At 35.5% G+C, this 16,093-nt stretch overlaps 1 protein-coding gene across 1 annotated transcript; it reads right to left on the bottom strand.

The window, feature by feature from the left end:
- Nucleotides 1-12,409: 12,409 nt before the first annotated feature.
- Nucleotides 12,410-14,095, bottom strand: LOC131074337 (1-aminocyclopropane-1-carboxylate synthase 8-like). Its single transcript, XM_058010932.2, has 5 exons — nucleotides 13,964-14,095; nucleotides 13,711-13,842; nucleotides 13,432-13,592; nucleotides 12,878-13,265; nucleotides 12,410-12,559 (listed from the first exon to the last, which is right to left on the bottom strand). Exons 1-5 carry the CDS (start codon nucleotides 14,090-14,092, stop codon nucleotides 12,410-12,412), a joined length of 960 nt encoding a protein of 319 aa, XP_057866915.1. The 5' UTR covers nucleotides 14,093-14,095.
- Nucleotides 14,096-16,093: the final 1,998 nt, after the last annotated feature.

Here is a 16,093-nt window from a genome sequence, read left to right as displayed (position 1 = left end):
GAGAACTTGAAGAAAGCAGGAAAGAAAATGAAGAACTTGAAGAACTTGAAGCACTATTTGCAAGGAAAATGCCTAAAGGTCCAGTTGGAAGTAAGTATGAAGGTAAAGCACCCTTTAAATGTTTTAACTGCAATAAGATTGGTCATATGGCTTCAAGATGCCCTGATAGACATGCTAGACTAAGAGAAGAACCTAGAAGAACATACAAGCCTAACCCTGAATATCAAAGATACAGATTTAAGAAGAATAAAGATAAATCTTGTTACATTGTTGATGAAGGAGTGACTGATGATTCTGATGAGGATCCGACAGACAATGGATGGGTTTTTGTTGCTATAAAAGAAGATCAATCGACACCTACTTCTCAACTAATAGAACAAGCCTTGGAAGCTAAAGTTGAAGATAAGAATGAAGGGATCATTGATTCAGGATGCTCACATCATATGACTGGTGATAAGAATAAATTCCTAACTTTTCAGGAGTATAATGGAGGTCTAGTAAGATTTGGAGATGACAAAGCTTGTTTGATCAAAGGTAAGGGTACAATATCTCTTGATGGTAAGAATAATACTGACAATGTCTACTATGTTGAAGGTTTAAAGCGTAATCTGTTGAGTGTTGGTCAATTAGTTGAGAAAGGATTTCAGTTACAATTCAAAAATGGAAAATGCAAAATCATGAATAGAACTGGTTTGGAAATTGCAACCGGTAATCAAACTAGAGGTAATATCTTTCATTTGAATAATAGTGAGAAGACATGCTTGATTGCACATATTTATGAAAGTTGGCTATGCCATAAGAGACTCTGTCATGTAAATTTTGATTGCATGGTGAAAATTAGTACTACTAAGGCAGTTAGAGATTTACCTAAAATTGTCAAACCTCACAATACAGTATGTAAGGAATGTCAATTTGGAAAACAAGTTAGAGCTACTTTCAAAAGTATTCCAGAAAAATCCAATAATGCTCTTGATTTAATTCATACTGATTTATATGGTCCAACTAGAACTAAAAGCTTACAAGGTGATAGATATTTCATGCTAATCATTGATGACTATTCTAGAATGTGTTGGGTTACTTTTCTTAGAGAAAAATTAGAAGCACTAGGAAAGTTCAAACTGTTCAAAGCAATGGTAGAAAATGAAACCGGTAAGAAAATCAAATGTCTAAAATCAGATCAAGGAGGAGAATTTACATCTAAGGAATTTAATGCATTCTATGAAGTAAATGAAATCAGAAGACAGCTATCAGCACCTCGGACGCCACAACAGAATGGAATTGTTGAAAGGAAAAACAGAACTATCTTGGATGCAACAAGAAGTATGTTATCAGAAGCAAACCTACCACATGTATATTAGAGAGAGGCAGTAAGTACAATGGTCTATACATTCAACAAAGTTCACATCAAAGGTGAAACCGGTAAGACCCCTCATGAACTATGGTTTGGTATTACTCCTACTTAAAAATTTTAGAATTTTTGGAAGTAAATGCTATATTAGAAGAGATGAGTACATTGGGAAATTTGATCCTAGAAGTGATGAAGGAATATTTCTTGGTTATTCATCTAAGAGTAAAGCATATAGATGTTTTAACAAAAGATTGCAGAAAATGGTTGAAAGTACAAATGTGAAGATTGATGAACAATTCAGAGGAACTTCAAGGTATATAGACTCTAAACCGGCAACATAAATTTTGACAAATGAACCTACAGTAAACCCACCGGTACAGAATGAAGATCCAGTTACCCCGGTATCATCTGAAAATTCCATAGTAACTGAGGAACAAAAGAAAACAAAGACACCCTGGTATGTAATACTGGATCATTCTGAAGATCAGATAATTGGAAACAAGTATAAAGGAGTTATGACAAGAGGAAGATTGGCAAATGAAGAGGTATGTCTTATTTCTCAAATTGAACTATCATCTGTTAATGAGGCATGTGAAGATGAACACTGGATTAAAGCTATGGAAGAAGAATTAGAACAAATTGAGAAAAATAATACTTGGACATTAGTTCCCTGGCCTAAAGACAAAAATGTGATTGGAACCAAATGGGTATTCAGAAACAAGCTTAATGAAGATGGTAAGGTTATCAGAAATAAAGCAAGACTAGTGTGTAAGTGATATTCTCAGAAAGAAAGAATTGATTATAATGAAACCTTTGCACTGGTAGCCAATTGAGGAAGTTAGATTATTTTTGGCTTTTGCAGCACACAAGAACTACAAAGTATATCAAATGGATATTAAATGTGCATTTCTAAATGGAGATCTTGAAGATGAAGTTTACATTGAACAACCTGATGGATTTTCTTTGACAGATAACAAAGATATGGTTTGCAGGTTAAGGAAAGATTTGTATGGGTTGAAGCAAGCTCCAAGAGCTTGGTATGCAAGATTAGATAAGTATCTCTTGAAAATTAGTTTTTATAAAGATAATGAAGACAACAATTTATATTATAAAGTGACTAATGATGACATCCTAGTTATAGAAGTTTTTGTTGATGATATAATCTTTGGAGGAGAAGATGGATTATGTAAAGAATTTTCTATTAAAATGCAGCAAGAATTTGAAATGTCTATGATTGGAGAAATAAAATTCTTTTTAGGATTGCAAATTTCTCAGACTAATAAAGGTATATTTTTGAGTCAAACCAAGTACTTAAAAGAGTTACTAAAGAAATTTGGGATGGAGAACTCTAAACCGATAAGCACACCTATGACTACAAATGACAAACTATCACTAAGGGATGAATCTACACCTGTTAATCCAACTAGATACAAATCTATGTTAGGAGGTTTACTATATTTGACACAAACCAGACTTGATATCATTAATGCAATATGTATTGCTTCAATATTTTAGAGTAATCCCAGAGAAAATCATGAATTGGCTGTAAAAAGGATTTTCCAGTACTTACAAGGCACTATAAATCTTGGATTATGGTGCCCTAGAGATGAAAACTTTGAATTATGTGCATACACAAATGCAAATTGGGCAGGAGATTTAGATGATAGAAAAAGCACCACCGACAAAGCCTTTTTTCTTGGAAACAGATTGATTTCTTGGTTGGGTAAGAAACAAAGTTGTACATCTTTATCAACGATAGAATCAGAATATGTTGCAGCAGCAACTAACCATACATAGGTATTATGGCTTAAGCAAATGTTGAAGGACATAAAGGTAAAATGCAAGGAACCTATTACTATCTATTGTGATAACACTGCAGCAATTGATATATCTAAGAATCTGGTACTACATTCTAAAATCAAACATGTTTCCATCAAACTGAATTTTCTAAGGGAAAATGTTGAAGCAAAGGAAATAAAATTGGTTTATGTGAATACTAAAGAGCAGATTGCAGATATTTTCACTAAACCTCTGCCTAAAGAGACTTTTGAATATCTCAGAGACCAGCTTGGGGTCATACCCCCACCGGTAGAGACTTAGGAAGTTGATGTTTGTCATCAACCGATAGAATTAATGGAGAAATCTTTTATTTTGGCTTTGATGAGGAAGCTACTTCTCAGGGGGAGTAGTTGGTATACTAAATTGATTGCTATTTTGTATATGAACTTGGCTTGATAATAACTTTGGCATTTGATGTCAAAGGGGGAGAGATTGGTATGGAAAACACAAGGAAAACACATGTTGCTCCCAGGGGGAGAGATTGTTATTTGGGAGAGATTATTACTCTCTGTATTTGTATTTTGATTTCTGGTTATGATCTCTTTTTGGGAGATTGTTGGTTTTTGGTATTTGGCACTTTGATGGTTTTTCCATCTTGTGTTGCCATCAATGCCAAAGGGGGAGATTGTTGGTATTTTGGTATGATTTTGTCATTGATGTCAACACCTACTGAACACTTATCAACTCTGGCACTTTGGAGAATTAGCAACATTCACCAGCAAGCAAATGATTTATGAATAGTCACCAATATCTGGTACACTGACAGGATATAATGATCACTGACACTTGGAATGATATGATAATCACATGGTTATATCGAAGATATCGTTTGGAAACTTTGTCTTGAAGGTTTTGTTAATTGGCATATTCGTATTTACATATTTGTTGTTACCGACAAAAATGTCTAGGTTATACACCGATAGGTTAATATTTTCTAGATCAGCATGGCACGCTATGGAGATGACTTATTATTGTTGTAAATGCATTAAGCCGACATGTTGAATCGGTTATTGCATCGGGTATTAATTGATTTATAAATTAATTTTATTATATTATCCTTTAGAGCCGACCTACTAAAATTGGTCTTAGGGTATGGTATAAATGTAAGATCTTATTTGTAAGATCAGATGTGGAATGCGAAAAAGGATTGCTTGAAGATATATGCAATAATAAATAGAGCTATACACACAGACATCATTTGAAGGTTGAAGGAGGGTTTTTGTGAAGACAATCAGAACTACACCGGTACTGAATCCAGCATATGAAGATGCTATTTTGAGTAGTACATTCTTATTGGATTTAACCATCCAATTGTAGTCAGTGTGACTCCTATTTGTGATTGAGCAGTGAGCTCTAGGCACTTGGCCTTTCTGCATGTGCAGACCCCATTTGTATACACTTACCATCTGCAGTAGTATCATCTGATTGTGGGTAAGGTTTCCTACCATGGTTTTTCCCCTTACAGGGTTTCCACGTACAAATATTGGTGTTATATGTTGTGAATGACTTTATCTTTTTGTTTCATGCATTAATCCTTACCGGTATTTCAATTAACTATTAAAACTATCTACCGACATATAAGACTGGTTTACCAGTATTAAGCATTAAGTTGGTTAAGTTGTTTTTGGTTTAAATCTATTAAACAACTAATTCACGCCCCCCTCTCAGTTGTCTACAGGACCTAACAGTGGCCACTTCCAGGCATGAATGGTATGCTTTGAGGAACTCGGAGTATGTCTCAACTGAACGTGAGGTTGCCTTGGTGGATGCACAGAGGGCTCGGGAGGAGCTGACCACCAGGTTGGAGGTAGTAGTAGCATGAGACTTAGCTCAACGTACCCAGGAGTTGGATGTCAAGAGGGAAGCACGGGTGGCTATCGAGGACAAATTGGCTAGGGAGACAATATCACTTGAGTAGCAGTTGGTGGAGGCTAAGACTAAAAAGCATTTTTTGCAGACAAGTTTGATGGTAGAAGAAAAGGGTTTTCAGGTGAGGACATAGCAAGTGTATGAGTTTTGGGCTCGACTAGCGTCAGCAGTTCCTGCAGTTCTCTACCTTGGTTCTGTTTAATATCATCTCTATTTTGTATTAAGTCATCCGGAGACAACTTCTTTTCTTGGGGGGGATGATGTTGAGCAGAATAATCATTATGTCATGTGGTTGTATTATATTATGTTGTCATCGGTAATTATGAGTTACGGTAGTCAGTTAGTCATTTTGAAGGGCAGTTGGACACGACGGTTGGTCGTACCCCTTCGCATATTATATATTGCATACCTTCCCTTCGTAGTGGCATCATCATAGTCGTATCTAGGTTTAATTTTATAAGCACTTGATGTACATAGACTGTTGAATTAATACAAAAATTGGTTCTTTAATATATTTCAATTATGTTCTGTGCATTTACTTCCTACGTTTAATCATTTACCCATATGTGGCAAACACATATGACCCCTTAGGACACCATATGACCCCTTAGGACACCATATGACCCCTAATGACACCATATTGGGTCGCTTTGGGTCATATTGTGTCCTAAGACCCCTTAGGACACCATATGATCCATAACGACACAATTTGGTGTCTTAAGGAGTCATATGGTGTCCTAGGACACCATATGATGCCTATGGACACCATATGACCCCTAACGACACCATATGGTGTCATAAGGGGTCGTATGTTGTCCTTAGGGGTCATATGGTGTCCCATGAACCCTTATGACCCCTTAGGACACCATATGACCCGTTATGACACCCTATTGGGTCGCTTTGGGTCCTATGGTGTCTTAATCTCTCTCTCCCCTAATCTCTCTCTCTCTCTCTCTCTCTCTCTCCCTAATATCATATACTAATTTATTTATAAATTAATATATTAATATATTAATAAACATTAGATAAATTACGAGCAAATTTAGTTAGAGAATTTACTTATTAAAATCGGATATCCGATTTTTGTGGTCAAATTTTCAAATTTCAAATTTCCCCTAATCTCTCTCTCTCTCCCTTCCCCCCACCCATCTCTCCCTTCCCCCTCCCCCCTCCCTCCTCTCTCTCCATCTCTCACTCTCCCTTCCCCCCCCTCTCTCTCTCTCTCTCCCTAATATCATATACTAATTTATTTATAAATTAATATATTAATATATTAATAAACATTAGATAAATTACAAGAAAATTTAATTAGAGAATTTACTTATTAAAATCCGATATCCGATATAATTAGATATCCGATTTTTGTAGTCAAATTTTCAAATTTAAAATTTCGGCTCGGGAATGCTTTGGTATTTGGCTTGGAAGTGACAAGCCTGGAAAGTCAACTGAAAAAAACGTGTTTTTTAGTAGTCCTTAATTTTCCAAACTTTACACTGGTGGCTAACGACTTTTTTTGTACCCAAATTTGATAAAACGAAAAGGGTTTTTTAAGGGCGTTCCCAGCTTTCCAACAATATAAGGCTTGTCTTATTTCGACTTTCATAAATAATTATTATTTATTTTCTAATTGAATTCTGACAATAGTCCTGATTGATAAACTGATTGAAAAATACTCATAACTTTTAAACGGTATAACATTTTTTGAATCCGAAACATGCATCACATCCTATGCTTTGTCTACTATAGGGAAAAATTTTAAAAAATAAAATTCATAAGGTTTTGACCAAGTTAAGGTTGTTAGATGTAGGAGTTTCTGAATTTCTGAAAAGTTGTAGTAAAAAATTCATAAATAATTATTTACTTTATAAAAAATTAAAACAAAATATGTGTCGCATTCAGACATGAGTCTAATACTTATGTTATAAATATTATAAAAAAAAATTATGATTTGATTGTGATTAGGGTGGTCAGACATATGTCTACTTCTTATTTTTTTCCTGAAATGTTAGTACCACTGCATTGAAATTTGAAATTTTCATCAAATAGGATTTTTTTTTCCAAAAACCAACTAGTAGTTTAGAAACTACATTCAATTTTCTATATATTCTCTTCTTACATATTTTAAAAATAATATTCACAAATTATTCAAATTTTCATGTCAAGTTGCATAACTCTGATTTTCTGAAATTTTATATATATATCCTATTTAAAAAAACCTAAGGGAAGGAAAAAGGTATTAGCATCTAGGGGCATGTTCCTTTTCTAGCTTTATGTCAATAAAACATGTATGTATTTTGCTTGTTTAACATAACATGTGCATGTTTTTCACTCATAAAAGAACATACATATTTTTATTTTAAATAATACTTACACATTTTTAATTAAAATAACGTGTATGTGTTTTGGCTCAAACTTTTTGAGTCTTAACGCATACGTGTTTTTTGAATTTATTTAAAAACCTATACCTTTCATCCATTTTAGACCTCTTTTTTTGTGAGCGGCCACCTTTTTGTTCACTATGTTGGTGCACATATATTGCTAGAAAAGAAAATGGTGTATAGAGGTACATGATAGCAATAGATATTATTGCAAGCCATCAAAAAGAGGATGTGGAGCACATGGTCAACTAGGTCTCACAAGAAAAGATGTACTTTTTAAGGAACATATCCTAAAGTTCTGCCTATTGAACTTATATACATTATGTAAGGGTCAACCAAAGAAATACATCATTATAGCCATCCATGAATTCACATGAATCTAACATGATATACTATAATAACATCCAATATGACCATAATATCAAGAATGGTATACATATATCTTTGAGAACTATGGAGACATTGATCAAAGAAATCAATAATTAATATGTTAATATTGTTCAAATATAAAAAATATATATATGGAGAGAAATCTCAGAAGACAAATGAAATTATGGTGGTAAATTTACAAATACCCACTTGATATTGTGAAACTCGATTGACAAGGAAGTTGAGAAACCAAATTGGAAGAAGAAAACATATTTAAAAGAGAGAAATGAAGCTCCCAAGACTAAGGCTTGTCATCCAAGGCTAAGTATAAGGAAAAACACATATGTGTTATTTGAATTGAAAATGAAAATGTTTTATTTGAAATAAAAAAATACATATATTTTTATAAGAGAAAAACATTCATAGATTATATAACACATACACATTATGGTATTTACAAGAAGAACACATACACATTTTGTTGACATAAAGCTAGAAAAGGAACATGCCTCTAGATGTTAATTTCTTTGCCCTTCCCTTAGTTTGTTTTCATTAGGATATATACATGAAATATAATATTTAAGTTATATTTTCTCTTTTTCCTTTTGTCTTTTATCTTTTATCTTTCTTATACTTTAAGTTATATTTTATGCATATATTAGTAGGATGTGGTTTCAGACCTCTAGAGTCAGAAAGCAAATTCTAGATTTTAGGAGATCTTATAATTTTTTAAACTTAGTCAAATTTCTATAATCAGTAGCCTTCTACCATCAAGCTCTTGCATTCTCTCTATCTCATTCTCTTTGTCCCCTTCAAGCTCTAGTTTTATCTTCTTTCCTATCTCTCTCCTTCTCCCTCTCTTTGTTTCACACTCTCCTCTCTCCCCAAGTTCTAGACCTTATAATTTTTTTAACTTGGTCAAATTTCAATAATCACTAAGCTCATATTATCATTCTCTCTATCTCTATTTCACTCTCTTTGTCTCCCTCAATCTCTAAACCTATATATCTTCTTATCACTCCCCCTCTCTCCCCCCTCTCTATATCTCATTCTCTCCTCTCTCCCCAATCTCTAAACCTATCTCTATCACCCTCCTACTTTGTATCTCCCCTCTCTTCTATACCTACCTCACACACATTCTCCCCTATCTATCTCACCTCTCTCTCCTTTCCTCTCTATACCTATCTCTATCTCCTCTCTCCCTCTCCTTATATACCTCTGCTCACTCCCTTCCTACCTATACTTCTCTACATACCATTCCTTCTCTCTCTCTCTTTTCCTTTATTTATACATACCTCTCCTTCTAGGTCTCTCTCTTCCCTTCTATCTCTACTTATATCTATCTCCCCTCTCCCTCTCTCTATACATACATATCCCTTCTTCCCTACCTACATCTATTTCTCTAAATGTATCTCCCTCCAGACCACTCTATCTATATTCCTACATCCCTCCCACCCCTCTCTCTACCTCTCTACTTATCTATCTCTACTTTTTATCTCCCCTCTCCCTTTCTCTATTTATTTCCTCTCTCTATCCATATAGCCTCCCTCTTCCTCTTTGTATCCCCCTCTCCCTCTCTCTGCCTACATCTCTTTCCATCCCTCTCTAATTTTATCTCCCTTAAATATATACCATCTTACTCTCTTTATCTCTCCTCTCCCTCTCTCTACTTTTATCTCCCCTAACTCTCTACTTCCTTTCTTCCATACCTCTCTCTCTCTCTCTCTCTCTCTCTCTCTCTCTCTCTCTCTCTCTCTCTCTCTCTCTCTCTCTCTCTCTCTCTCTCTCTCTCTCTCTCTCTCTCTCTCTCTCTCTCTCTCTCTCTCTAACTACTTGTATGCATATTTGAGGTGAGAGAGGAAAGGAGAGGTATTCAAAGAGATGCAGGGTACAGATAGAGATAATTAGCTAGAAAAAGAGAGAGTATGGAGAGAGAATGAGGTGAGATAAATAGTAGTATGAAGGGAAGGAGGTGGAGATTTAGGGGACATAATAGTAGAGAGGGATGAAAAGAGAGGTAGGTAGAGAGATAGAGAGGGGAGATAAAGATATTAATAGGGAAGAGGGATGGATAGATAGAGGGAGAGGAGATAAATAAAGAAAAGGAGAGGGGAGATAGAGAGGACATATAGATGGATAAGTAGAGAGGTGAAGAGAGGGAAGGAGGGATAGATGGAGGTATAAAGAGAGGGAGTGGGAGGGAAATTTATGTAAATAAATAGATGTATGTCAAGAAGGATGGAGAGGTATGTATAGTGAGAGGGAGGGGATATAAAGGAGGGAAGGAGGGAAGGAGATATATATATATATATATATATATATATATATATATATAGAGAGAGAGAGAGAGGGGGGGGGGGGAAGATTTATGTAGATAAATAGAGGTAGGACTTGGGAGGGAAGTATGTGGAGAGAGGGAGAAGGGAGATAGAGGTAAGTATAGAGGGAAAGGGTGAGAATGAGATAAGTTGAGGAGCATGAGAGAGAGAGAGAGAGAGAGAGAGAGAGAGAGAGAGAGAGGAAATTGAGATGAGTAGAGAGAGGGAATGTGAGAGAGAGTGAGTGAGAGAGAGAGAGAGAGAGAGAGAGAGAGAGAGAGAGAGAGAGAGAGAGAGAGAGAGAGAGAGAGAGAGAGAGTATGCAAGTAGAGGGAGAGACAGAGAGTATGCAAGTAGAGGGAGAGAGGAAATTGAGATGAGTAGAGAGAGAGAGAGAGAGAGAGAGAGAGAGAGAGATAGAAAGGAGAGAGTGAGATAGTGAAATGAGAGATAGACAGGGAGAGAGAGTGATAGGTCTAGAGCTTGAGGGAGACAAAGAGAGTGAAATAGAGATAGATAAAGAATGATAATAGAAGCTTAGTGATTGAAATATGACTACGTCTGACAAATTATATGATCTAGAGATTGGGGAGAGAGGAGGGAATGAGATAGAGGTAGAGAGGGAGGACAAGGGAAGAGAGAGGAAAATAGATAGCTTAGAGCTTGGGGGAGACAAAGAGTGTGAGAAAGAAAGATAGCAAGAGAATGATGATAAGAGCCTACTGATTAAAATTTGACTATTTCTAAAAATTTATAAGATCTACTAAAATCTAGAATCTACATTATGGATCCTAGAGATCTAAAACCATTCTCAAACATCCTTCCAATATATACATAAAATATAACTTAAAGTATAAGAAAGATAAAAGACAAAGAGATTAAACACGAAGAGAAAATATAACTTAAATGCTATATTTTATATATATATCCTATTTAAAAAAACCTAAGGGAAGGCAAAAGGTATTAGCATCTAGGGGCATGTTCCGTTTCTAGCTTTATGTCAATAAAACGTGTATGTATTTTCTTGTTTAACATAACATGTGCATGTTATAACATGTGCATGTTTTGCACTCATAAAAGAACATGCATATTTTTATTTTAAATAATACTTACACATTTTTAATTAAAATAATGTGTATGTGTTTTGGCTCAAACTTTTTGAGCCTTAACGCATACGTGTTTTTTGAATTTATTTAAAAACCTGTACCTTTCATCCATTTTAGACCTCTTTTTTTGTGAGCGGCCACTTTTTTGTTCACTATGTTGGTGCACACATATTGCTGGCAAAGAAAATGGTGTATAGAGGTACATGATAGCAATAGATATTATTGCAAGCCATCAAAAAGAGGATGTGGAGCACATGGTCAACTAGGTCTCACAAGAAAAGATGTACTTTTTTAAGCGACATATCCTAAAGTTCTGCCTATTGAACTTATATACATTACATAAGGGTCAACCAAAGAAATACATCATTATAGCCATCCATGAATTCACATGAATCTAACATGATATACTATAATAACATCCAATATGACCATAATAGCAAGAATGAACTCCTCTATCATCCAAAATACCACCTATGGAAGAAAAAGAAAAAGACAAGGTTAAGATACACCAATCCAAATAATACAAGTATCAAATCCAAGTGATAACAAATGATTCTGGAATCATTTCCAAGAGAAAACACCACATGAATAGAAATAGCAACTATAAAAAAATTTATGAAACACCATCCATACCCATAAAGATATTAAAACCATCAATAGAACTATACCAACACATCCATCCCATAATCACGTGTTAGCAAGAAAAGGACGTATTCTCTATGAGTTGTATTATACCTAGAGACAACAATACTAGAAGAATAAGAGCTTGAGTTATAATAAGGTATCTATACTAAGCCATCAACATGAATTATAGACAAATACTTATCAAATAGTAAATATTGTGCAGAGAATAAGTATATACATTCAATTATATTCTTATTATTGTATATTGTATACAATAGTTAATGACAGATTTCAGTTAGATGAGACGCTTCAGCTATATTGGTAGACTATCAAAAAAAATTAAAAAATAACAGACGACAGATTTCTAGAACCATCTCAAAATTTGGATTAGAAGTGGAGGAATAGGCTAATGGGTGGCATTGTGTTTGCTTGACAAATCTCTGGATTCTCTTCAGCACCACTTTCATGGTGGATATTTTGTGGAAGAATAGGTTCAGGAGAAACACTTTAATTGCAAGATCGGAATATCGATGATTGAAATTATGCAATCAGAAAAGGTTAATGCATGGCTTTATTTTGCTTGGAGAATCTCTGAAGTCTCTCCAATGCAACTTTCATGGTGGATATATTCATTTCTGCAAAGCAGACTCGAAACCAGCCAGGCTCCATGCACTTGAATGAAGATCCGGGAGATATATTCAATTTGGCCTCGTATAAAATACCCTTCCATAGTTTTAGCTCCCCCTCTAAGTCATTTGATGCAAGTAGATGACTCATGTTTACCCAACAGAAAAGGCCTGCATTCCCTTCCAAGTGTTTAATGCCAATTTGCTCAAACCCTGAAACAATCAATCTATGTCTTTCTTCTAATCTCCTCTTATTCTCAGCTATATAATAATTAACGAATTCTGGATCTGAAAGCATAGTGGCCAATAAATGCTGAGTCTGAGTTGAAATCATGCTGAAACTGGACATTCTTCTGGCCGCTGTGACTACTGTATCGTTATAGGAATAAATTGTTCCTACTCTGAAGCCTGGAAGACCCATGTCCTTTGATAAACTGTACACAATGTGCACATTATCTGGGGTGTAATTTTCTTTGGCCACAATCTCTGCAATGCTGTGAAACTCTGGAGAAGAGAAGACTGAGCCTGAGTAAATCTCATCGCAAACAAGATGTATTTTCTTCTTATTTGCAAAAGCGAGCAGCATCTTCAATGTATCAGCGCTTGAGATTGTGCCCAATGGGTTGCATGGATTTGTTATGAGAATTCCTTTCACCTTCTTCTTTAGATCTTGGGCTCTCTTGAATGCTGATTCCACTGCAGATTTGGTGATTTGAAAGTTGTTTGAGCTGTAACAATGGATTGGCTCAATCTCTAATCCTGTGCGCCACCTCAGATCTCTATCAAATCTACAGCCAAAAGAGCAACTTTAAAAAAGAATTGTTGGCAACTTTAGAAAACTAAGAACCAAGCTACAAAGTAAATAATACCCTATGTAATACGAAACAGATTCTTTCTCATAAGTTTAATGCCCATCCCATAAGGTAATCCTCATATCTATAAACCCTAACTTACCCAGGGTAATAAGGAGATGGTACTAAGAAGACATCTCCTGGATCAGCAAGGCAAAACATTAGCACCTCGTTAGCTGCAGTTGATCCAGCAGCATTTACTATCCTGTCAGGATCAAATTTCACTCTGTTTCCTCTCATTGCCTCCATGAAACTTGCCATAGCCTGTAATAACGATACGCAAAACTCATCAAAAAATACAATCATTTAAATTATAAGTCAACCAATTAAAACTTCAAATAAATACAAATCAAATCCATCCATCTTTGAAATAAATTGTTACCTCTCTGTAATCTGATAATCCATGATAATCCTGATAAAGTGCCAAGTCCTTGAATAAACCCAAACTCTGTTCGGAAGTAATTGTTGCCTCTGGGTGCTTTATCAACCACTTTTCCATCAGATCAAATGAGAGCTACAAAGAGGAATGAGTGTTAAATTCAAACATTTTTTAATAGAAATTTAATATCATTAAATAAGAATACTTTTCACTGCTTAAAATATAAACAAATATGTTTTGGGCTGTTTTGTAGTACCGTATTCTCTGCAAGGCCCATCTGGATAACGCCCGAAGGATTGAGCTTTTCATCATATGGATTATTTCGATACTCTTCCCACCCAGCAAAGTAAGGCGAATCTTCCCCGTGTAAACTGCAAGTTGCCATCTCAGACAGATTTGTTTCACTATCATTAACATTATTAAAACTTGCACTAAGGCAGTTGTTTTCTTCACATATGATGCTCTTCATTTTAACCAAAAGAATTTGAAACCCACAAAATATGTTGGAATCTCTCGCAGAAGCTCTCTTTTAAAAACTTGATTTATCTTTATCCACAAAAAAGCTGAAACTCCCAAGTTATATTGCAATTTATCACACAAGGCTCCTTTAAATACTAAATCCATTTCAGTAAGTCAAAAGCGTAATAGTACAGTCACATTTATTGTTTAAGACATTGTCCTCGTGTAATTAGATGAGGAATAGTAATAGTACAGTCACATCTTCTCATGGTTGTCTGCTGTTATCCGTTTCAAAGTTGAATACTTGGTAAAATTTCTTCAGTAGATGGATCGATCAAACTCCTGGATATTGTCCATTAAATTCGTCAACGACGTTTTAAATGCCGAGGGGTGGGACTAAAAGTCTGTGTCACTTAAAAAACAAGTCATATTCAAATAACTCCTTCCACGTAGATACACTTTCAGTCTGGTCCAAATTTGAACAGTTATTTTCTCTATTAAATATTTGAAGTTGTACCGCAGACCTGAAAATGGGCTGTTAAAACTTTGGATTGGGTGCCAGAATTTGTCGGAGTTTACTTATTGAAATCGAGGAGGGAACCTCCTTGGTCTGCCCGAATTTCACGGAGGATCCTAAATTAACTCGACTCATAATTTTAGGTTAAGAATTCTACTCTAATTTAAAATTAGAAGCATATATCAGAGTTTCTCCCCTAATCAGACTCTCTTAAATTTTGGATTTCCTTTAGTCTTTGTGATTCCAGATAACGAATTATTACGAAGAACTCGTAAAAATGGGGAAGGCTTAAACAACACACACTAAGCATTGACAGCTTAGTGTGGCTGGTGTGGGGCCCATTGAATCCGTTGCTTCACTCACTGTTGTATCCGTTTTCCACTGTTGTTTCCGTTTCCCCCAAACCGTCTTGTAAACTGTAGCAGTTAGCAGTAAAGCACCCAATTCCCGCCCATAAGACCAACTAAACCAAATTCAAATTGCAATTGCCGCCCTACAGAAGTTAATGATGTGGTTCTTCATCTGGTCAAACACAGGTTGTCAAGAAGCTATTCTCAACAATGAATGGAGGAGTCGCAGACATAAAATAGTTTTTAATGAGAAATCCAAGCATTCATGGGACTCGACACTAGAATATAGAACATAGCGAAACTCTTTGGTTACTGCTCACAGAGTCTGTTAATGGAGACGGGCACGACAGATTAGGGTTTTTTTTAATGAAGAGATGATGAATAATGGAGGAGATGACGTTCCTGTAAAGGGTATGCTGGATGGGAGATTAGAGCCCGCCAAAGGAGTAATTGATAAGATGTATTTGCTGAAGATGGCATTTGAGCTGGCCTCAATGCTTACAACCTCTTGGTAGGACTTTTAGCTGGCCTCAATGCTTACGGCCTCTTCACATATAATTCTTCTGTGCAATCAGAACAGGAGAGTTGGGTTTCTATGTCAATGGATTTCAAGGATAGATCTGCAGGCAAATACAAAGATTTCTCTTCAACACACTGACGAATTGTGAGTTATTCTGATAGGCTTTGGCTATTCCATTTGCTGAAAAAATTATGTTCGTCCTCAAGATTGCGTTTTTATTCCTGGTCAATGTTAATCTCCCGCTTTTGCCTCTGTTTGATGAGTTTTTCAGTGGACACGAGGGATTTTACTCCATTGATATTCATTGCATTTTGGGTTTGTATCTCTTATATTTCCTATACTTTTCGAGGGATGGAAAGAGAAGTCATTTTCGATGAGGTCCTCGCTCTAATTTCACTAAGATCTCAGGTGAGCACATGGCCAGTGCGTCTCCTTCGGAACCACAGCAGTGCTACCCTCTCCATGATTCCAGTAGAGGAATTTCATTTTCTCTATAAAATGTAAAATTAAGACCTTGCTTAAAATCAAAGAAAGATATTC

Source organism: Cryptomeria japonica, chromosome 3, assembly GCF_030272615.1.
Source record: "Cryptomeria japonica chromosome 3, Sugi_1.0, whole genome shotgun sequence".
In the NCBI taxonomy this organism is placed as follows: Eukaryota; Viridiplantae; Streptophyta; class Pinopsida; order Cupressales; family Cupressaceae; genus Cryptomeria; species Cryptomeria japonica.
This window is presented reverse-complemented; position numbering and strand designations above follow the sequence as displayed.

Excerpts from the sequence above, each read along its gene's own strand:
- LOC131074337 (XM_058010932.2), bottom strand. The coding sequence starts at position 14,092 with ATGGCAACTTGCAGTTTACACGGGGAAGATTCGCCTTACTTTGCTGGG. Across the intron at positions 13,593-13,710 it reads GATTATCAGATTACAGAGAG|GCTATGGCAAGTTTCATGGA; the intron begins GTAACAATTTAT and ends TCGTTATTACAG. Across the intron at positions 13,266-13,431 it reads CCATCTCCTTATTACCCTGG|ATTTGATAGAGATCTGAGGT; the intron begins GTAAGTTAGGGT and ends TTTTGGCTGTAG.